This window comes from Lepisosteus oculatus, chromosome 13 (genome assembly GCF_040954835.1).
Source record: "Lepisosteus oculatus isolate fLepOcu1 chromosome 13, fLepOcu1.hap2, whole genome shotgun sequence".
NCBI classification, from domain to species: Eukaryota; Metazoa; Chordata; class Actinopteri; order Semionotiformes; family Lepisosteidae; genus Lepisosteus; species Lepisosteus oculatus.
The window spans coordinates 4,423,912-4,446,937 of NC_090708.1; the positions used below are offsets into that span (position 1 = coordinate 4,423,912).

The 23,026-nt window shown below is 42.7% G+C and overlaps 1 protein-coding gene across 1 annotated transcript; it reads left to right on the forward strand.

Moving 5' to 3' along the window:
* Positions 1–4,152: 4,152 nt before the first annotated feature.
* gmps (guanine monophosphate synthase) lies at positions 4,153–21,306 on the forward strand. The gene is made up of 16 exons (XM_006637451.3): positions 4,153–4,366; positions 6,706–6,884; positions 9,470–9,584; positions 9,787–9,884; positions 10,621–10,724; positions 11,059–11,252; positions 12,357–12,522; positions 12,623–12,774; positions 13,476–13,649; positions 14,158–14,263; positions 14,372–14,487; positions 15,262–15,387; positions 18,212–18,327; positions 18,678–18,808; positions 19,263–19,435; positions 19,634–21,306. Exons 1-16 carry the CDS (start codon positions 4,340–4,342, stop codon positions 19,733–19,735), a joined length of 2,079 nt encoding a protein of 692 aa, XP_006637514.2. The 5' UTR covers positions 4,153–4,339; the 3' UTR covers positions 19,736–21,306.
* The last annotated feature ends 1,720 nt before the right edge of the window (positions 21,307–23,026 follow it).

Here is a 23,026-nt window from a genome sequence, read left to right on the forward strand (position 1 = left end):
GGGCAATCGCCGAAAAATAGTTCCAGGGTCATAAAGCGAAGAGTTCAGAGAAAAATAAACTACAGATTATATCTCTGCAATGTATTCTTGTGCAAAATGAAAATGCATATGAATTCAAGTGACATTAATTCATCAGTTTGGAATGCTCGCTGATGTCTGCGTCCTGCCCTCTGGTGTATCACGTTATAATTACAACGCATGACCCATGCTTTTCTTAAGTATACTTGTAATACTTTTCTCAAGAATTGGAAAGATGAAAATTGGGGTCATTGGTGGCTTTCACGTTTAATGGGTAAGAGCTGAAAGTCAAAATAAAATACTTTAAGACTGCTGCAGATTATGTATTATATTGGTATTTTAAGCGCGCTGTCATCGTCTAGACTGGAGGAGGTTGTTTTGCTACTGGCTCGCTGTAGGTTTGAAGTCGCCGACCACGGACTAAACACTATGTGAGCCTCTAAGACAGGCGTCAGTATTGTGCGCGATGAACTTTGTCTCTGTGGCTTAGTGCAAATCTTAACCACTTACAAGAAGCAGTATTACTGTTTGTTTTGTATTCTCTTTTTCTAAGCATCACTGTTCTATTTCTGTTTCGGGATTCTTTTTATTTAGACGCAGAATGGATTTAAATCATACACTAAATGCACTAACCCTACTCAAAATGCTTTGTGGCTGTTTAAATATATGCATGTGCGTTGTTTGACTTAACAAGTTAGCTATTTTGTCATTCAGACAGGGGATGTCTATGTCTAGTAAAAAGGACTTCCAGAATAGCTCCTGTAAATATCTGCACATATTGGATGAGCACGACTCTCGTGTGTAAGAACAACCACTTATTGGAAATTAAATACTTCGTTGTAATTGAAGGAAATACTATACAAGGACACGGGCCGTTTTAAAAAGACGAGTATTTCTTTATATTTAACTGGTAAGAATCCATTATTATTCTTCAAATGCATGGATTTGCACAAAGCAATTGAACCAGAGCATGGTTCAAATTGGGTTCTGTTATTTTTATAGTTTGTGTCGTTTTCTATTTCACTGTATTCTATTTTTCAAGTTGCACATCAGTCACTTTTCAGCGACCTTCAGACGTCTCAGTTAACAGAGGCAGCTACAGGAATCACAGGTCAAACTTCACTTGTACGGATGTTACAGATTTTCCAGGCTCGTTAACCTTTGTTCATGTGACCACAATACTACGCCTCAACAACCAACAGACTTGCTAGTATTGGAACAGCGCCCTCTTCAGGATGGATTATAGTGCAATTGGAAGCAGCGGTATATGGTCTTTACAAAGCAGCCTCTAATAAAATAATTTCGGCTAAAATTAATAGGTAATTTAGCAGGCAGAAGTCATGAACTTCTGCAAGTCGTGTGATTTTGAACACTTCACTGACACTTCAGTCTCCTTACAGTAGTAAAATAGTATCGCCTTTCAGTCATTCAACAATTAAACATTTCTTGTTATCGTCACAAATGTCAATATCGAACAGACTATAAATCGATTTGATATCACTTTTTGATGTGTGCTTTTCATGGTAGTAATTGCATTTGTATTTACAGGTTAATGCACCGGCGCAATAACATTTCTATAGAAATATTTCATGTCGCACCGTGTCCATATCATGCGTTGTCCTTCACAATGCGAGTTTACAGCACAGTGCACTGTACAATGTACAATAACATTTCAGTTGGAAAAGCACTAAACCTAATGGAGCGAGCAGCAGTTGCCATGAACTCTTACTGTCACATAGATGTTCTGGTGTTATTATCTCTGCTATGAACATCTGACGTTCTACTTTGGGCCTGCCATTTCTGTTATCAGCAAAATTTGGAAACAGTAACACGTTACACTTTGCATGACCCCCACAGCCTGGATACCATTTCGTCACGGAGACGATAAAATGGTCTGAACCGTCCTGCGTGCTGAGGAATCCAAGATAATGTGTTCGGCGTGTTGAGACTTAGCTGCATTTATTAATCATGCGCTGGACGTTGCGTTGGCAGTCTGCGTGAAAGCCACATGGCTCTAAATAAAGCTGTATCTGGCATGTGACGGCTGGCGTAGCACACATGTGACACTGCTCGACAGCAGTCTTCGTACAGCCTTCAGGAACCGCAAGCGAGGACCGATTCCAAAATGAAAATAATAGGTCTAATGAAATAGTGTACATAGGATAAATCGTAAAGGAAATTTAAGCCTAGTGGCCAGTAGATGGCGCTCATTCGGTCAGTTTAAGGTAATTTCAACAGACGATACTCATGCAATACTCAACATGTAATACTGCTTCCAAATAATCAGGTTAATAACGTTGCCAACTTTATGTCAGAGCTTAAATGTTTTTAAATCTCCTTTACATTATTTTCCCTTCCATCCATGTGTCAGCCCACTGAAATGGTTTAATAATAAATAAAGACGAGAGCTCTTCGCACGTAAAGCGCCTCACATCTCAAAGGAAACCAAAGAACACTCCAGATAGGAGGGAGCCCACCACTGACATGCAGCCCCACTGCACAGCCCATCAGGTGGAGAAGTGAGAAGGCACTAATCATTGAGATAGGAGGAATAATACTTCACAGGTATCCGCATAGCAAAATGTCAGGAATCTGATGTATACTTCTTGAACTTGGGTCCTGTGTCAGACTTTGGGACATATTCAACAAGTCATCTTGAATCTTCTTACAGTCTCCTCATTAACTGAAGCTCTATAGTGTAGTATAGTGTAGAACTGGTGGCTTACAAAAGCAAGAGATGCAATCTACAGAAATAGAATAGAATTTATGATCCCCAGCATTATATATACAAGTAGTAGTGTCTATCACTTAGTAAAATATATTTTAAACACTTAGATAATAAGATAGCATAACATGATGCAGATTTGACAAAACATAAAAAGGAAACGTTTGTGTATGTGTTTTGAGTAGGCCATGGTGGCTGGAAAGGGTACAATCTCTTCAGCACAGCCAGCGTGTTTAAAGCATGTCTGGGCTGTGTGATAGATACTTTATTGATCCCGTGAGGGAACTTGCAGTGCAACAGCAGCTTAACACACACAACACAGCCACAGTGTAACAAATGATACAATACAATCAGTACAGTGAGAAGTGCACTTCGAAGAGTTACTCACAGTCCAGCCCACACGAAGAACAGAACAAAACACAAAAAAGTCGTATTGCACAATATAAATTTAAATGTATTGCACAGGTCCCTGGCATATATTGCCAAAACGGTTTTAAACGGGAAAAAGAAAAAGACCAGATATATCAGTTTACTGTTCAGTCCAGAAACAGGTCACTGTCAATGTTGCCTCTGCCCAGATGCAAGGTGGATGAGTTGTCCAGTCTTATTGCAGAAGGCAAGAATGACCTCCTGTAGCGCTCCCTGTCGTACCGTGGATGGATCAGTCTTTTGTGCGACAGTGATGCGCAATGATAAAATATTCTATTCAAAATCACACTCAGCCAGTGGTCTGGCAGCGCAGAGTCTCCCTGGGAGAACGTAAGAGCGCCCTTACTGACGGTCTACTGTGTGCATATTCGCCAAAGTAGATGGGAACATGCACATTAGCTTTTGTGTTTTCAGCGATGAAACAGGCAAATTATTCTTTTGTCATCGCACACTCTTGAAAGCAGCTGGTTTTACTTGGGAGGTTGGGAGGTTAAAGGTTTTGAGGAAAAACTTTATACTGTCATAGTTTATATACATGATGATATTATTATACTGTTATTATTGCACTAAATAATAATTGCTTACACTTATATTATTTATTACACTTACACTTATATATAATAATAATAGAGTTACAAACTAGCGAGCCTACAGGTCCTGCCATAAAATACTTAAAAAACAGTCGTGCATTCTTGTACTTATTCATATCAAGACACCTCCGCAAAAAAAAAGAAGATATTTTTAAGACTTGGGCACGTAACGCATCAAACCTACAGCGTGCGAAGCTAGGTCTCTCGGAAAAAGTTCCAGGCATGTGAGAAATTGAAATAAAGCTATCTCCCTCTGCCAGATACGTTAGACGTTTGACGTTTTCTTGAAAAAAAAAAAAAGTCCCTAAGTGCTCCCCCGCCGCTCTTTCCCCACCATTTCAGAAATGTCGATGACAAGCCCCGCGTCTCAGACTCCTCCCCTACTCCCCCCTTCCCGGATAATTTCTCAAAGTCTCCCAGTCAGGCCGGCCGCAGGGCTGAGCGGCGAGGCGCGGGCGGCATTGTGGGAAAGCTGGAGCGGGGCGCACATTAGTGGCAGCGGTCGGCGCGCGAAACCCGGACTGAGCTTGTCCTCCGCGGAGCAGAGCGAGACGGGTCTCCATTCCACCAGGCGCTCATGGCACTGTGCAACGGGGACACCAAGGTCAGTACGCCGGCCTGCGAGCCGCAGCGGGCCGGTCGCCGCCGACCCTCGGCGTCCACAAAGATTAAAAGCGTGCTCGCCTTCTCCGGTGAGGCGTGCGGGCAGTCCCCCTGTGGCTGCAAGTGCCTTGTGGTACGGATCAGGATGCTGGGATAGTCCCCGGTCACGGCCTGCCTGCTTCCCAAACTAGTTCAACCCGGGGTGATGGGGAGGGCGCTTTCAGATCGTTGCGGAGGGTCGAAATAGATATATTTTTTTCCCCCCTCCCCGCGATAGCCAGGCGTGCGCTCAGATCCTTGCGGATAAGGACGGGAACCGGCAGGGAACACGTTTCAGACGCTTTCAGTTATGTCAGACTACAAGTAGTTCTTGCTTGGCTGGTGCATCAGTCGGATGCACACCGCGTGGATTTCCACACCGCTGTCTGAACTCTGAAGGGGGCGATTGCGCCGCATTCACAATAAAGATGTTTTTGTTTTTTTAAAAAAAGACCAGGTGAATTCACACACGCTGTCAGATTTCGCTGTCTGTGGACGTGTACGGGGCTTTGTGTTGCTTCCTACGGCGTGAACTGCCATTTAGTAAATTCTTACATAATTTCTGTTCCTTATTTCTGCATAGGCCACTAGTTATCCGTGCTTTCCGACAGGTCCGGGTGTTTTTATTTTTACCTGCACCGGCTACACCGTTCGTGAACTTTCTGCGTCATCAGCAGAATCACATTTGTTCCGAGCCTGGGCTACACTTTGAATTTTTGTAGCTTTTGCACGGGTGGAAATCATCAGGCTCTGCCTGTTTCTCAAAGACGGAAGTGAAATGCTCGCTGCCCACGTGGGAATGAAATGATGCTTTGCCCTTTTTTAACTCTCGCACGTTAGAAACTTTGTTTTTATTGTAATTTATGTTTTTTTTACTTCACACCTGGACAGTGCTAGTCTACCGTATTCACATTGAACGTTTTTTTTTACTTCTCTGTGATATAATGTTCAGAGATGTTCTTGTGGTAAGTGCATTTATTAGAAAAAGAAACAAGTAATAGGTTTATTCCATGCTGAAAAGAGAAGAAAGAAAACACAACGTTTCGGCAGTGGAGCCTTCTAGCTGAAATGTTGTTTTCTTCTCTTTTCAGCATGGAATAAACCTATTACTTGTTCCTTTGCAGCCACGCATGCTGACTCAGCTGCCCACCTGATCTACCTTTATTAGAAAAAGTTAGCTTTAAAACCAGCTTAGTTATTGTAAAAGTGCTGGTCTGTTCTTTACTGTTAACGGCAGTAAAATATTCAGATATATACCTGCTTTTGCACCATTTTAGCTTGAAACTTTTTTTTTGCCTTAAGTTCTAATCAGTTGATCATTCAATCAATAAATCAGTCATTGGGGCCCACAGAAATATCTGTCCGTCATTTACAATTACAAATTGCGTTTAGTAAATGTCGCACTTCTTCAGATCTCTTTTTAGAATCATATTTGTATTCCCCCCCCTTAAAAAAAATAAACGGAGAACACGACATTCTCCATCAGCCCCATCTCCCCTCGCAGTTCAGTGGTACCCCTCTGGACAGGGTGCCGCAGTGGCGCTCGAAGTTGTTGCATGGGGGCTCCACAAGATTCACTGTGTCAACAGCAGCACCCCAGAACTCCACGGTCCCAAACTGGCGCCCTGATTCCAAGCTGAGGAGAGCTCTGTGTCACTCGAGACAGACCAGAGTCTACAAGTGCCAGGGGAAGGAGAGTGGAGTCCGCGGACTCTCTCAAAAGTCCTTCCCTCCTTTTTCTAACTGCTTTATCCACTATGTTAATACAACGCTGCTGTGTACATGATTGTTTTTTCCAGCCACAAGGCCATCTTTGAGGACGTTTCCTGTTTTGTAATGAGGATTTTGTCCACCTGGTGTAATAAGGTCATTTCTTTTAGGTGTTTTTGTTTCTTTTCTCGGAGTGCATGACGGTTTGTACTTGTTTTAAACTGCCACGCTGAAACTCGTGGATGGGTTGGAGAAAGGGGGCCGGGGCAGGATCTGCAGTGGACTAAGTCTTGTCCTGCGCGGTGAGACATTCCTAGGCAGGACCCCTACGGAGAGCTTTGATCAAGTTTAGAGCAAGCCGCAGGCAGTTCCCCTAGATTTCATCGATGAAGCTCAAAGTCACATGAGTTTTTCAGCTAATTAGCGTTCCAAGCTCATTAGCAGCTAGCGTCCCCATATGCGCGAGAGCCCGCGTCTCCGGTCTAAAACCCGAAATGGCTCAGGCTGGAACGGGTGGGGATTCTGAGTGCCGTCCTCGGGTTTCGAACGTGTTCCGTGCCTGCGCCCATGCCGGTCCCGTCTGTGTTGCAGCTGGAGATCGCTCGAGAACCCAAGGAGGGGCCGGGCCCTTACGAGGGGGCGGTGGTCATCCTGGACGCTGGGGCCCAGTACGGGAAGGTCATCGACCGGCGCGTGAGAGAGCTGCTCGTCTGCTCCGAGATCCTGCCGCTCGAGACCCCAGCCTTCGCCATCAGGGAACAGGGCTTTCGGTACGAGGGGGAGACCGGGGGGCTTTTTGGGGGTCTGCCTCGTGGGAAGTGCGTGTCAAGCTGTGGTGCTGCAAAGCGAGGACCTTTTGCTGTCTTTGTAAAGCAGGACGTTGACATCTAAAGAGGAGCTGCAGTGCCGTTTGATTATAGTTTGGGCTTAGAAGGAATCGGCATCGATGAGTGCATTTCAGACCAGCACGGAAGTAAAATGTACACGGTACCTTGTAAAAGCCCCAATTTACATCGCAAAATAGGCGGAATTCATCAAAAATCTATAACGTCAATTAATTTATTTTGTTAGCAAGAATAAATTAAATGGGGAAATGGGGACTGCAGTTCCCCTTTAATTAAAGGTGACCATGAAGTTTCAGTTTGGAAGTTACGGTCGCATAGGTTTTAAAAAACTAGATGAGTTACTACAGGGGTAGTAGCACAGGGGTAGAGCTGAATAAATTCCTTTAGTCCTGAAATGACCAAACGTTCCGGCAGGGGAGTGACAGGAGTTCCTCTTGGCCGGATTTTGGCCCATTAAGAGACAGATTGTGGATAAAGCATTTCCTCAGTATGGTGTTTAACTCTATTGGTCACGCATCTCTCTGGGGTGTCACTGGTCTCACATGGTCCTTTGAAGATAATGCAGGGAAATTAAGGTTTGGAATGCTTCATTTAAATGCTCTGGTTTGGTATTTTGTAGTTCACAGAGGCGCAAAATAAATTTGATAAGCTGGTAGCTTTTTTTTTGCTGTCCAGACAGGAATGGTATATAATTCTTCACCTTATATCTTGTATTGGATTTTTTTCTCCTTGTTTTATAGTTTACCTTGTTTCTGGACAGCAGCAAGCAGTTTTCAAATTGACGTCAAGATCTAGGTTTTTATCCTCTGCAAACTTTGCCAAACTTATTAAGTATTTTGAAATGCAAATAGTTTTTTTTAAATAGTTAATTAAATATCTTAGAATATTTGGCCTGTAGCCTTCTTTAGTGGATGTCAGCGTGTAGCAGTGTGGTTTGTTATTTTGAGCTGCAAGCATTTTAACAAAAAGTATAAATAAAGCGGAAAACGTATTGTATTCATTTCAACTCCTCATCTCTGTGTTCCAGTGCATTCAAAATAAAAGACTAAAATCTTAATTGTACTGCCAGTAGGCCTATATTAATGAACCACAGGCATATTAGAACCCAAAATGGTAAAGAAGTAGAAAAAATACAAAGATGATTGTATTTAAATTGATCAAAGTTAGAACGGGTAAAAACGCATTCCTTTTTTTGGTTGTTTACACCTTGTGTCCTTCAAGCCTGGAAAAGAAGTTTTGTCTATGTTCTCTTAGTTCTGCACATACTGTAGGAGTCCTGCCTAGTATTCATCCGTAGCACAGTGCTATTACTGCTCCATTGGAGTCCGGATCCTTTCATAAACCTTGAGACTGGTCAGAGTGGATAAGGTAATGTGCATTGTAAACAAAGAGCTTTTCAAACAGCATGATGTTGCTTTAAGACCAGTGCTGCTTGCGTGATTCCTAGTGAACACAATAGGACAACTGAGGGCAGAAGTGGACACTAGGTCGAAGTGCATTTAAAACAGACAATGAGACACAGAAGTGTTGTGGGAGTACGGAACAAGCGACACAGCCATGGTGTTGAAGCTGATGCCCTGATTTCTTCCGAGAAACATCTGGATTAGGGCCTCAGTGGGCCAGACGGCCTCCTCTCGTTTGGATCCTTTCTAATGTTCTAAATCAAGGCAAGAAACCCCCCTGCTTATTGCTTGCATTGCGGTGGAACGAATATGTCTTAATGTGTAGAAAACTAGTAGACAGCAGCAGCTCCGGACCTTGAGCCCCCGCTCCCCCTCCCCCAGCTCCGTCCTGGAATCAGATCTGCCCCGTTGTTGTTTCTGTCAAGGCCACACGAGCTGAAAGCTGATCATCTCGCAATATAAACAGAAGGCAGTGGTTTGTATCTCTTTCTCCTCGTTGGGGTCCTCATGGTAAGTCAGGTAATTGACCTTTAAACTCAACTGTATGAAAATCGCAAGGAAATGTCCCCCTTTTTAGGAGGCCGAAAGTGTTGAAAACTGAGCGTTTCTCTTCAGCTCGGACCCCGGGGAGGTTATCCGAGGGTCGAGGGTTGCTCTTGAACTTCGGCGCGATGTTCCCGCTGTCTGCAGTGTCAGGTTCACTGGCGCGCACAAGGGGCAGCTCAGCAGGGTTCAGTTCTGGCTGGGGGTGTCTGCTCTGCTGTGTGGAGTTTGTTCTGCCTCTGACAATGTATGTGTTTTCCCGGGTTTTGTGGTTTCCTCCCACAGACCCGCTGACTGGGTTAAATGGGGTCTCTAAACTGTCCTTGTGTGTGTGCCTTTGATAGACTGGCATCCTTGCCCAGGGTGCCAGGGTGTATTCTTGCTGCTGTGCCCTGTAATTCTATAAGTTTTATACAAAGGCCCTCCAGTTCTTCTGCTTTCTCCCCCCCAAAACATTTCGTCAACCATATCACTGAGTACCTTGATTTCGAAGATCCGTAATAATAGGAATGGAAATGAGACGATGACTTTCCCTTTGCTCATGTTTGCTTGTGCTCTTTGCAGCGCCATTATAATATCAGGAGGACCAAACTCCGTTTATGCTGAAGACGCACCTTGGTTTGATCCTGCCATTTTTACCATTGGGAAGCCAATTTTGGGAATTTGTTATGGGATGCAGGTAAGTCATGAATCCTGTAAAGCATTTTCTTATCATTTGCCATGGATGCATTTTGCCTGTGGGCTTGTTGTTTTTCTTTTTATAGTGTAAAAAGAAAATTACATTTATAGTGAATGTCATGTGGATAACTCATTTCCATGGTTGCCCATGTTTTTTCATGCTTTGTTGTCATCCCTTTAAAGATCTTATTGTATTTCCGCAGATGATGAACAAAGTCTTTGGAGGCACTGTTCACAGGAAAAGCGTTCGAGAAGATGGAGTCTTCAGTATCAGTGTGGATAACTCCTGTTCCCTTTTTAGGTGTGTTGGAATCGGACACAATAATTCATCCCACCTATCTCTAAACAGCTCCACGTTTACACTCCCTCCTGTAGGCTTCATTCAATTGAGGCTGGTCCTTTGCACACTGTATCCAGGACTAAATCAGGGACTTTTCTGTCGCTGCTCCAGTGTTATAGAACGCTCCTTCCCTAGACTCTACGAGAGACAAATTCTTTGACTCTCTTCAAATCCAAAGACAAAAAGTCGCCATGTTACCACAGCCTATATTTGATCTTCCTACATTCTGGCTGTATAAGCATGTATGCACTTGGTTTTTTTTCCTTGTCTTTATCACTATGTACAGCATGGAGCTATTTTTTTTAGCAGGGTACTACATGATGCAGACAACACCACTGTGCTTACAGTTGGCAACGTAAATATATGACATTCGGCGGAGTTGAGTAGTTTTAGAGTACAAATTGCATTCAGTTAATCAAAGTGCCACTAGCTAGCTTGCCTTGCTACTGCATAAATGATTAGAAAGTGGCTGGCAAGTACATAACTCGTTTCTAGCCAAGTCATTTTGCATGGAATTCTTTTTCTGGATGGTCCTGTAACAGCTGATTTCTGAGCAACATCCGGGATGATATTGTACCTATGCCTGTGTCCAACATAGCCTCAGGTTACTGCTAGTTTGGCTTCCTGTAAAGGTTCCAGGGAGCTTTGGTGTAGCAGTGCTTCACTGTGTGCCCTTTCTGTATGTGTCCGTCTTCAGAGGCCTTCAGAAGGAGGAGCTGGTGTTACTGACCCACGGAGACAGTGTGGACAAGGTAGCTGATGGATTCAAGGTGGTGGCGCAGTCTGGAAACATTATAGCAGGTAAAGGCTCTAGGCCTCTCTGTAGTACTGTGCAGTTGGTCAGGCATGATTCACCTGCTGGAATAACAACTGTGTAGTGAGAGGTGCTTGAATAAAAACAGAATTGACAAGCTTTCATACAATCTAGATGTGGGTTTCCTTTTTGGCCACTAAATACCTGTGTTTCGTTGCACAAAAACCCTGTCTGTTACAGGGTGTATGTGACTGAGCAAAGAAATGAGAGCTAGGATTTTACACCCTTCCACAGAATAGGGATAGCTGACCAAGTTGAAACATGGAAATGTTTGACGATGTCCCGATGTTTTGCGATTGTGACACGCGTTCTGGCTTTCAGGAATCGCTAATGAGCAGAAGAAGCTTTATGGCACTCAGTTTCATCCGGAAGTAGATCTCACGGAACACGGCATGGAAATGCTGAAGAACTTCCTGTTTGACATCGCTGGCTGCAGCAACAACTTCACAGTGCAGAACAGAGAAGAGGCCTGCATACGAGAGATCAGGGAGAAAGTGAACATGTCAAAAGTTCTGGTAGGAATCGCAGGAACAGCCTTAAAACATTAGCTGGAAGTTATTTGGATATTGTGTTACAATATCCAAATTCTCAGTTCTCCGTAACATGAAACAACAAGCAGTGGGCAGTACAACACTTACTTTTGTTACTTTTAAAAAATTGGCCTTGTATAATAACTCCTTGAACGTTGTCATTACCACTGCAAATTCATGGCATTAATCTTGCTTCCCTGGATAAAGAAAAAGAAGCAGTAGGGGAATGAATGAAATAAAATACAGTTCTATGTTAAATGTGAATTATAATAAAAATAAAGTTTAAATATACACAATGAAGGGAGCAGTTTCAGTCCAGTTTTTACTTAAATTAAGATGATTGAAAGCAGCCCTTGATTCCCCCTTACTGAGGGATCAAACCTGTGTTAATTCAATATTCTGTTTTAAATATTCGAAAGAGCAACTATACCATTGCTTTAAGTTCCATTCCTATGGTTGCTTTTTAATCTGAAGTGATCCAGTAGAGTTCAGTATAATTCACAAACAAGGGGGTGATAGAAAGTCAAAGTCATGATGCAGGTAACATGATGCAAACAGAACATATAAAATAAAGAACGGCATATGTAAAATTGAATAATATGCATTTTCTCCTGGTGCAAACTATGACATAGTGCCATTTTTAACTGCATGTTATTTTCCTTGCTTCCTTGAAATCGGCTTGATCTCAGGAGACAGAGTCATTAGAAATCCTGTTCTTGTAAAATGCTCTGCAGGGGTCTGAGATATCTCTCTGTTCACCAACCTCTGGTGCAATAACTAATTTGTCTTAAAGAGCTTAATATATTTTCCGATCAACAGCATTTGATAAAAACCTATACAGTATATGCATACACGCATCACAGACAAATGAGAATATACAGAATATGTGAAAGTGTGCAATTGGAAAAGGTTGCTTGCAGTTCTTTAGTTTAAAAAAAGGTAATCCTTTTAAACTCCTGCAATCCTTTGTTTTTAATGAGCATCAGGTAATGCGTATGCTGTAATGTTTTTTTCTCCCTTCGAGGAGCTCCACGTGTTAAAAGTGGGGGGTTTAATGAAAGGTGTCGGGCGCTTGCCTTGTGTCTCCAGGTGTTGCTGAGTGGGGGTGTGGACTCCACTGTGTGCACAGCCCTGTTGAACAAGGCCTTGAATCAGGAGCAGGTTATAGCGGTGCACATAGACAATGGCTTCATGAGGAAGAGGGAGAGCCAGACAGTGGAAGAGGCTTTAAAGAAGCTTGGTATCAATGTTAAAGGTAACCGAGGGCTCTTGTATGACTCCGGTAAGAGTATCGCACTCTTGTGTAGCGTGTTCTTCTGACTGCTGTTTCTTTCCTTCTCTGCTTCCTTGTATAGTGGTAAATGCAGCTCATACGTTCTACAACGGGACCACAACACTGCCAATTTCAGAAGAAGACCGAACCCCCAGAAAGCGAATCAGTAAGACCTTAAATATGACCACGAACCCGGAAGAGAAGAGGAAAATAATAGGCGACACCTTTGTCAAGGTTCATATGCATTGTGTTTCCTTGATTTGGAGAAGCTCGTAAGAACAAGGGCTGATGGAGTGGGCACAAACAGCAAGTGTTTGGTCATTGGGCCTCTTGTACTGTGCAGTGGTTGATATGTTTAATATTCAGAACGCCGACAGTCACACTGTAAGGGTAGAAGTGTTGTGAATATACGGCAGAATTCCAAATATAAATTCAAGTTATCTTAAATTGACTAGTAAATCAGTGTGACTGAAACTTCTTTGTTTGCATGCAAACACGGAATCTAGTTATTCACATTTTGCCCAATAACCAAATGCCACCCATGTCCATAAGTCTCAGCTGTGCAATATTGTCCAGTACGAGGTGCAGAGAGAATCACTTGCTAGTTTGGCTTTGTTCTCTTTCCTACAAAAGTGTTTCATCGAGAAGTGTGGATTTGCAACAGGATATAGCACCCTGTGAAATCCCATAGAAAACGTTTTTGTTGAACTTTTTTTTTTAAGGTTAACTTTTTCTTGTCCTGACCATTCATTTTAATAAAACTTACCAGCAGTTGGTTTGAATATAATCTAAGCAGAGGAGGGCATCTTATGTTTCAAAGGAGGAAATGGTAAGCCTGGGAGGTCCATCAATGTTACGATTTAGAGGAGGGTTGAGGTTTTTTGTTGTTTCACTCTTGGAGTCGTCCTGAGTCTCTTTCAATTTTGTTTTTCCAGGTTGCGAATGAAGTTATTGGGGAGATGAATCTGAAACCAGAGGAAGTATACCTAGCTCAGGGCACGTTGCGACCTGATTTAATTGAAAGTGCGTCGATCATTGCTAGCGGAAAAGCCGAAGTCATCAAGACGCATCACAATGACACGGAGCTTATTAGGAAGCTAAGAGATGAGGTAACACTTGGAAAGTGCCTTCCCACCTTGTGTCTCCGTTCTGACACACAGAAGCATGTTATCCAGAGAGAAGAAACAGCATTCTAATCTCATCCACATGCCAGTTAGTCACTTGAAAGAATGAAGAAGGAAACATTCCTTAACAAATGTTTGTCAGGTTTTCTTTTTACATCTCAGCCCTTGTATATTGTATATCTTGTGTGATTGTTTGAAAGATCCTTCTTCTAAGTTTTTGTATATGTTTGTAATAATATCCAAACTGAAGCCAGAGGCCAAGCTCCTCTCCTTATATCTGGAGAATCAAGTCAGCGAAGAATATGTGAATCGTGTGTAAAAGGCTCCCTTTCTTTCCTGCCGTTCTTGCTGTTTTCACTCCTTTCCGTATTTCTTTCTTTTGTCCCGCGTGTGTGTGAAGTGAAAGGCAGACTTCCTTGCCCCTGTGTTCACTTCGATACGGGAAACTGGTTTTGATGCAAGAGATCTAATTGATGTTGTCCCGTCTTACCAGGGAAAGGTAATCGAACCGCTGAAGGACTTCCATAAGGATGAGGTGAGAGCCCTGGGCCGAGAGCTGGGGCTGCCTGAAGATATTGTTTCAAGACATCCGTTCCCAGGTAGTGATCCGTCCCCACCAGCACCTGCGCTGTTTCCTCAGTGCGAACGTGTCTGCACGAGAGAGTCACGCGTTCATGTGACGAAGGGCCACTTCTCTTTTCCTCTAGGTCCAGGACTGGCCATTAGAGTGATATGCGCCGATGAACCTTATATTTGCAAAGACTTTGCAGAGACGAACAACATCTTGAAAATAGTAGCCGACTTTTCAGCCAGTGTTAAAAAGGTAAGTGGGCGTTGCTGCTACACCGCTGGCTGTCTGGTCTCTTGCAAAGTGGGCTGTTGCTCTGTGTTTGTTTTGGTGTGTTTGTCTTTGGCGACCACAGGCTGCAGGAAGTCTGGGGAGACCTGGGTGTTCCACTACTGTGGGAGGAAATAGCTGAAAAATGTTCACAGTCGGTGTGAATTGTGCATCCCTACAGTGATGATATATTCCTTTAAAACCTATTTGGGCTAGTCAGGCCCTGGGAGAAATAGCAAAGATTCCTCCAAAAGAACTGACACTTTTAAGTTTTTTTTTGTCAGATTTGAGCTAGGAGATGTTTGAGGTTCAGGAAGTTTTGTAAACTCTGTATTCCCAAACAATTCCCCTATCTATTCTAATTCCCCTTCCACATGTTTCAAGTCACTTTATTTTTAAATAGCATTTACCCCAAATAGAAGTGCTCCTGGCTCTTTGTTTTCTACATTCTTGTGCTTTCTCCCTGGGGATATACTGTGCCTAGCCCCATAACAATGTTTAGACGTTTTAATTGTTTAAGGCTTTCTTACATCTTGTACTTGCAGAATTAGTGCATTAGTGTCTTTCTCTATTTCTTGTCATAACATGTACAATGCTTTTTGAGGTTAATTCAAGTTTACATCTCCAGCATCCTTTTGTAAATGACAGAGAACTCTCTCTAGGCCCAGATAATCTTGTCGGCAGAAGCTCAGTGGGACTGAAACATGGACGTGTGGGTTTTTTTCTCATTTTTTCCTCATTAAATTTGGATCTTTGCAGCCACACACCCTGTTACAAAGAGTAAAATCTTGTGTGTCCGAAGACGAGCAGGAGCGATTAATGCAGATTACTAGCCTACATTCACTGAATGCCTTCCTATTGCCAATCAAAACTGTGGGAGTCCAGGTGAGTAATGTGTTTTTTCTTCTTTCTCATTATTTTTACAGACTGTTTTCCATGAGTGTATAGGTTTGTCATCAGCCTGCCAGTAGTAATTAAGTACAATTTAATAGTTTTGATTTGCCGTAATGACTTGGTGTCGGGTAGAAAGAAAAAATATGTAAAGGGCTTGAAATCTTTATCTTATGGTTCCCTCATTCAGTTTGGTAACTAAAATACAGAAAAATTTGATAATTATTTTATCTCCCTTTAATTCATGTCTTCGTCTGTCATGTCAGAGGGCTTTTTCTTCTTTACTTGTAATTGGAACTTGGGTAGCATGCAATACTATATCACTGGTTCCCAAACCCTGCTTGGCTTGCATTTAATTCTCCCAATAACCTCATTTACCTTCCAGTGTGTCTTCACTGATATTTAGAAAAAACATGTGAAGAACTTCACTTTCTGAAACCCAAAACCCATCCATTTCAATGATTTACAAAACTGGTGTATGCTACCCGAAAGTAAAGACCAGAAACATCAAGTCTAAATTGTGACTGCTAACACTTTAGTAGGATTAAAAATCCCAAAATAACAGACGGAAATGGTAACCTTGTGGTATTAAGCTTAGGTTTAATGAGTCCATGGCTTTCTCAACAAGAAAACAAACTGTGAGGCAACAGTTTCCAGATGATTCTGGCAGGCAGTGCATGAGGCTGCTTGTCATTGTGGTCTTTTCATTGGTCAGCGTCAGACAGGTCATCTGGTTTATCCCCGGTTTATTGCAACAAAGAAACCTTTGACCTCAGCAGTCTAGTCTGTGGCTGAGATGCAGTCAGTGGTGAGCTGTTTGTAAACAACTTGGCAAACATTTTAATACAAACTGTTTTGAGTTCCAGTTAAGACTTTTCGTTATAGTTGAGCTCCAGATTGGCATAATCTTACACCTTCCATAACACAAAGCTTTATAGTCCTTTGTCTGCAAGATTTTTAGTTAATCATCCACAATATTCCTGTGAATGATATTTGATATAATATGGGCAAGATGTTTTAATCTTGCCCTTTTAATCCAGTTGTTGCACTGTCTGCATGTTCCTCCAATTAATCAGGTGCAAACCCCTACAGAATGTGACGTCATCTGGTACCGAAGTGGCTGAGAGTGAACAGGATCCTGTAGAACGCAAGAAGGGTTACAAGCAAAGAAGCCATTCAAAATGTGCTCATTTTTTAAAAGCGAACTTGTCTGGGAATCTCATCCAGCTGGTTCTTGAAAGGAGCCAGGGTCCTGACATCAACAACATGGCTCGGTAGCTTCTTCCTGTCTCCCACAGCCCTGCGTGTAAAGAAGTGCTATTCTCCTATTCTCGGTTTTAAATGCACTTCCATTTAGCGTCCACTTGTATTCTCTGGTTTGTGTTTGCCTGTTGGTTGTGGTTCATTTTCACAGGAACAGAAGATTCTGATTCTGAATGCGTTCCGTTCAGCTCACTTTTCCAGGGCCTTTTAGAATTTTGATAGTTGAATTGGGTCCCCTCAGAGCACTGTCTCTCCAAAACTAAAAAGATTTAGTTCTTTCACAAAGTTGTCCAGACCTGCAACTTTTTCCTCCTTGTTCCCCCTGGGTGGGCTGAGCAACGCTGAATGAAAATCTCCCCGCCACAGCTATGCTGCCTTTCCCTCCATCTTCCTGAAAACTAATGTGGCACTAAAATTAACTGCGAGTCAGACTGCTGGGCATTGGAGGCGGAATTATTCTTGGAAGTCAGAAATGAGAACAGACTGTGTAACCAGCTTCAGCTGTGAACATGCTCGGTTATGTTCCAAAAGTGTTGTTTTAAAATGGAGAAGAAATTTATATTTCCAAAAGATGCTTATTAAGTTAATTAATTAGCATTTATTTGTAATTGACCACAAGGAAAACAAAATTCCTATGGCATAGCTGTTTGCTCACTTGCAGGGAATCTCAGATTTACTGATGTAGGATGCACTGACAGAAATGCAGTGAGTGTCACACACACATGCAGGGTTTACTCTAAGTAACAAGCTGAAAGCATCTTCTACCTGATATCGACTTGTGCTTGGGGACTTGTAGCTCGTTGTAAAAACTGAAATTAAAGTGCTGTGTCCTGGAAGTCTTGTTTCCCTTCCCCCAAACACATCATCATTTCTGTAATTGACATGAGAACATTATGAATGAGAGGAGCATTTGGCTCATCAAGCCCATTTGATTGCTAGTAGCAAAGTGATCCAAGGATGTCATCCAGCCACTTCTTGAAAGAAGCTTAATGATTTCATGGCTGGGTAGTATGTTCCATATTCCCCAAATTCGTTGTGTAAAAGAAATGTCAACTGACCTGACAGGAAGGGGCTTCAGATTTCGTCATGAGACTGAGGAGTGGGGCAATGTAGTGAAGTGTATCTGCGAATCGCTTTCGAAAGTTGCAGGTCAGGGCTGATTAATGTCACATGTTTAGTGCACCTTGGGTTATTGCTTCTGAAGAATCGATACCTTTTTTTTCCCTGAGAAATCTTTAGCAGAAAATCCTTTTCGAAAACAGGCCAGGGTTATTGCAGTACTAATAAAATGACCTTTTAGGTCTTAAAAAAACCAAATCTGACTTTGTAAAATGTCAGGATAATTTCACAGTTGTGGTTTTTCAGGAGAGGAATGGAACGGGGGTGGCCTGCTTCCTGAGCCAGGTATTGGCAGGACTGGAGAGGAAAACATGCTGGGGCATTAGTGAGGCAAGGGAAACACCCTGTGGCTGCCCAGCCTTCAGTTTTTCTTCCCGCTGAAACATGGTCCTTCCTTAGGCCTCAGTAAGCAAGTCCTTTTTCATTTCTTGTCCAGGGGGATTGCAGATCGTACAGCTATGTGTGTGGAGTTTCCAGTAAAGATGCCCCTCACTGGGAATCTCTCATATTTTTAGCCAGACTCATCCCACGCATGTGTCACTCAATCAACAGGTACGGTTCGTCCTCTGCCAGCTGGGATATGAGTTGTTCCTCTGTGCTTTGCTTAGCTTGGTGTGAAATACGTTGCATTTGAACTCTGAAGTCTGATGGTTAAGTTAACTTACTTATTGCATTATACTAGCTGCCTGTGCTAAGTGGTAAACGTTTGCCAGCACAACGTAAGGAAGAATGCTAGTACTATGGAAATCAAATAGGTCTGCAGAGATGTAAAGGTGCTTCAGTTGTTTCCTTGTGCTACATGTTCTCTACATTGACAGGCTTTTCAGGCTTTGTGAAGTTTTGGTCTGCAAATAGTTGTCCTAGTTTTAAAAAAAGCTGTTATTTTTTTTCTTCCCTTGCAGAGTCGTGTATGTGTTTGGACCACAAGTCAAAGAGCCTCCTACAGACATCACCCCCACCTTCTTAACGACGGGGGTCCTGAGCACGCTCAGACAAGCTGATTTTGTCGCCCACACTCTCCTTAGGGAGTCAGGTGAGATCTGGCGTCCACTGCTCTCGGAGGCCCTCATGGTGCAAATAAAGGATTTTACTCGCCCTGCGTGAAATTTTAAAACTTGTCAGCCCTCAGTGGTATGCATTGTTTCCTTAATGGTATGCAATTCATTATGATCTTTGTATGCTGTTGGGGGAGGGAAAGGTTTTTATAAAGAAGCATGTAATTCTGCGAGGGTGAAACACCAAGATGAGGGCGCAAACAGAAACTAGATGGAAGTGCATTTAAATAGGAGAGAACAGGAGGCATCTCTTTCCCCAGAGGGCTGTTGGAACAAGCTACCCAGCCGTGCTGTTGAAGCCGACACCCTAGCTTCTTTCAAGAAACAGCTGGCTGAGACTCGGATCGATTAGCTACCGACTACCAGACAACCAGGTCCTCCTCCTCTCGTTTGTAACCTTCGTAAAGTTCTTCACAATAACTGCCTCCATAGGCTTCTCGGGGAAAATCAGCCAGATGCCCGTTATCCTGACCCCTCTGCACTTCGATCGGGACCCGCTCCAGAAGCAGCCCTCGTGTCGCAGGTCCGTTGTCATCCGCACCTTCATCACTAGTGACTTCATGACCGGCATCCCTGCCACGCCGGGCAACCACATCCCCGAGGAGGTAAGGGCTCGGGGGTCCCCGCACTTCCTGGGGGTCTGCGGGCTGGACCGCGGTGTGTTTGTCTTCCAGCCTTTGTCGGGGTCAAGCTTTGACCTACCCTTCCTCCTCCCTGGGAAGAAGCCCTGGACCTGCTGTGTCGGCTTGATTTCTCAAGACTGACGTTGTTTGTCTCTCCCTGCTTTCCTCTTCCCTTCCCAGGTGGTCCTGAAGATGGTGAACGAAATCAAGAAGATTCCCGGGATCTCCAGAGTGATGTACGACCTGACCTCCAAGCCCCCAGGGACCACGGAGTGGGAGTAAGGCTGTGGTCCGGTGGTGGCCGGTGCCTTCAGGCTACCCTCTGAAGAACATTCCCAGTGTTGACAGGCAGTACTGTGACAAGCGGGCACTGATGGCCGCTGCATCACACCAGGTCTTTCTCCCCTTTCCCTCCCCTCGCCCCTCCCCTCTCTGTGGCCTCGATCTTGAAATCTCCCCACGTCTGCAGAGGATCACAGTCGTTGGTGCTTGAGCATCCCTACGGGTAACGCAAGGCGCAGCATCAGAGAGCAGCAAAGCAAAAGGGGGTCTGAGTGTCTCTTTGGCCTTTGTAGTCACTTCTGTTGCTTTTCCCCCTCCCCCATGTTTATCATTTGTTCTTGACTGTCCGTTTGCTTGCACAGTGCTAGTTACCACCACTATATCAAGGAAGCGTTAGGGATGTGACCAATTTATTTTTAACCATTTAATGTATGTCTTGCCAAAACATTAGAAACTAGTGCAATTGTCCTGGTTCTGTTTTTTTTTTTGTTGTTGTTGTTTTCAAGGAGTTCGTCGTATTTATACGGGGCTTAGAGCAGTTGAAAGAAATTTCATCGGGTTTTGTTTTTTTTTTAAATGAGGGGCATCCTGAGACAGGATGTTAGTGCCTGTTCCCTTGAGGGAAGATCGCAGTCTGCCGCTTGCACTGCCTTGTTAGTGCTTTTGAAATAAATGAAAAAAAATGGGGAGAAGAGGGGGTAACAGTCAGTGCAGTTTCTGTCCTTATAGAGATGTACATCCTCAAAAGTGCAGGAAAGTTTCAGCATTGTATACAGAGTAACTTTGCAAACTGTGTTGTTCTGTTCTGCCAATTTCTTGGGGGCTTTGGAGTGGAGTCGCAGGATATTGTCAAGATATTCTGTGTCCTTGTGGATTTGACGGTGGGAGGCAGAAATAGTTCTGAGTTTTGTTTCAAGATGTTATTCTGTCTGTGCAGTAGCCTGCTAGTTATAATTTTGTGCTGCTCCACAAGTATATTGTGTCACCTGCTCCTTTTAAGGTATTTTTTTGTTGCAGTTGCTCTGCATTGAGTAAAAATCTCATTTCAGCTGGTTGAAAGTGAGGTTGAAAAACTGTTTGCCAGGGATATTCCGTTAATCAGGCCTTTGCAGGCTACTATTCTGGCTCAAAATGTGCAAGGCAGACGATTTTATTGTAATCTCAGAGCTATTTATTTCTTTTTTCTTTTGGTTCAACTGTTCTTCTGATATTGGCAAAACTGAACAATGCAAGATCAGATTCTTCTGTGTCTTAAATGCAAAATGTTCATACAGTTCTGTCGTTCACTTTTTTTTAATGTATATTTTACATAACATCCTCTTAGGAAACAACAGCTTGTAACTAATGGATGTTTATTTTGGTAGTTGGGTTTAATTGCAATATGAAACCAATTTTGAGCTTAATTTATGCAATCCCATGTATGACAGACTCTCTAATGTTTTTTAAAGAAACATTTGCTTTTTCCTTAGTAATGTGCCTCAAAAAGAAAAGGTCCACTGCATGCAGTTTCAACATCAAAATTTGTATAATGAGAAATAAGCTTTAATAAATAAGTCCATGTTAAACCTTGAGTGGTTTTGTTTTTCTTTCCAGTTTCCTGGGGGATCGATTAAAAACACTGTTCATAAGCATACAGTGGATATAAAAAGTCTACACACCCTTATTGAAATTACAGGTTTTTGTGGTGTTAGCCAGAAAAACAAGATAAAATCATGTTGGACATTTTTGCATCTTTAATGTGACCTTGCAACCAACAAAAGGGAAGAGAAAAACAAATAGATAATTATTAGGAAAAAGAATTGAAATACAAAAACCTACAACACCCTGGTCGCATAAGTGTGCACACCCTTTTATAACGGGGGCTGTAGCTGTGTTAAGAGTAAACCAATCGCGTTCAAAATCATGTCCGAAGGTAAGTAGCATACACCTGCCATCGATGAAAGCGATCCTGATTAACCCCAAATAAAAATCAGCTGTTCCTGTAGGATTTCCTTGGACTGTTCGTGTTTGCATCCTACTGGGATAGCCATGGTCCGCAAGGAGCTGCCAAAACATCTACGGGGTCTTATTGTGCAAAGGTACCCATCGGGAGAGGGGTGTAAAAAGAATATCAAAGGCATCGGATGTCTTATGGTCTGGTGAGACAAAGGTTGAACATTTTGGCCTTAATTCTTAAAGACGTGTTTGCCGCAAAGACAACACAGCTGTCACTGTTGCCACTCAACCATACCTACGGTAAAGCACGTTGGTGGCAGCATAATGCTTTGGGGCTGCTTCTCTTCAGCTGGGACCGGGGCTCTAGTCAAGGCAGATGGGATAACGACTTGCTCCAAATATCAAGATATTTGTGACACAAAACCTGCTGGCCTCTGTCGGAAAGCTGTAGATGATGAGAAATTTCACCTTCCCCCATGATAACGACCCAAAGCACACATCCAAGTCAACCAAGGAATGGCTTCAGAAAAGGAAGATCAAAGTCTTGGAATGGCCCAGTCAGAGCCCAGACCTCATTCCCATAGAAAACCTGTGGAATGACCAAGGGAGGGCCTGGCAATATGAAGGAGCTTGAACTTTTTTGCAAGCAGGAGTGGGATAAAAATGCAAAGTCCTGGTGTGAAAAGTTGATAGAAACTTATTCACGAAGACTTACTGCTGTAATAAGTACAAAAGGTGTTACCACAAAGTATTAGTTGGGGGTGTGTGCACACTTATGCAACCAGGGTATTGTAGGTTTTTTAATTTCAATTATTTTTCCTAATAATTATCTATTTGTTTTTGTCTTCAGTTTTGTTGGTTGCAAGGTCACATTGAAAATTGAAAAATTTCTGACACGATTTATCTTGATTTCTTTATATCCACTGTACCTGTATTCCTAATTTATTTAATATTCATTTTCAGAGTAAAATATAATTGCTAATCATTTTTTTCTTGTTCTTATATTGGCTTATATCCTTTGTCATTCCAAATATATATCACTATATATACAGTATACCTACTTGTGACATGACAAAATGAATGGACGTGTTATGTTCATACTGTAGGTTTATAGACCTTATGTATTCTGTTTAAAATACTGCAGGCGGATACCAGTTAATATGTTCATAATCTCTGTCAAAAAAACAGCAGTCACATTTAGCTAATATTTCACTGCTGTTACATTCTCCTCCGGGGGAATAAACAAGCTCTGCAATGTACAAAATATAACTTGAAAACCATTAGCTGTATTTTTCTCCTCAGTATTCTTAAATGATACGAGCAGTCCTCAGGTCAATTTGAATTTAATTACAGAGT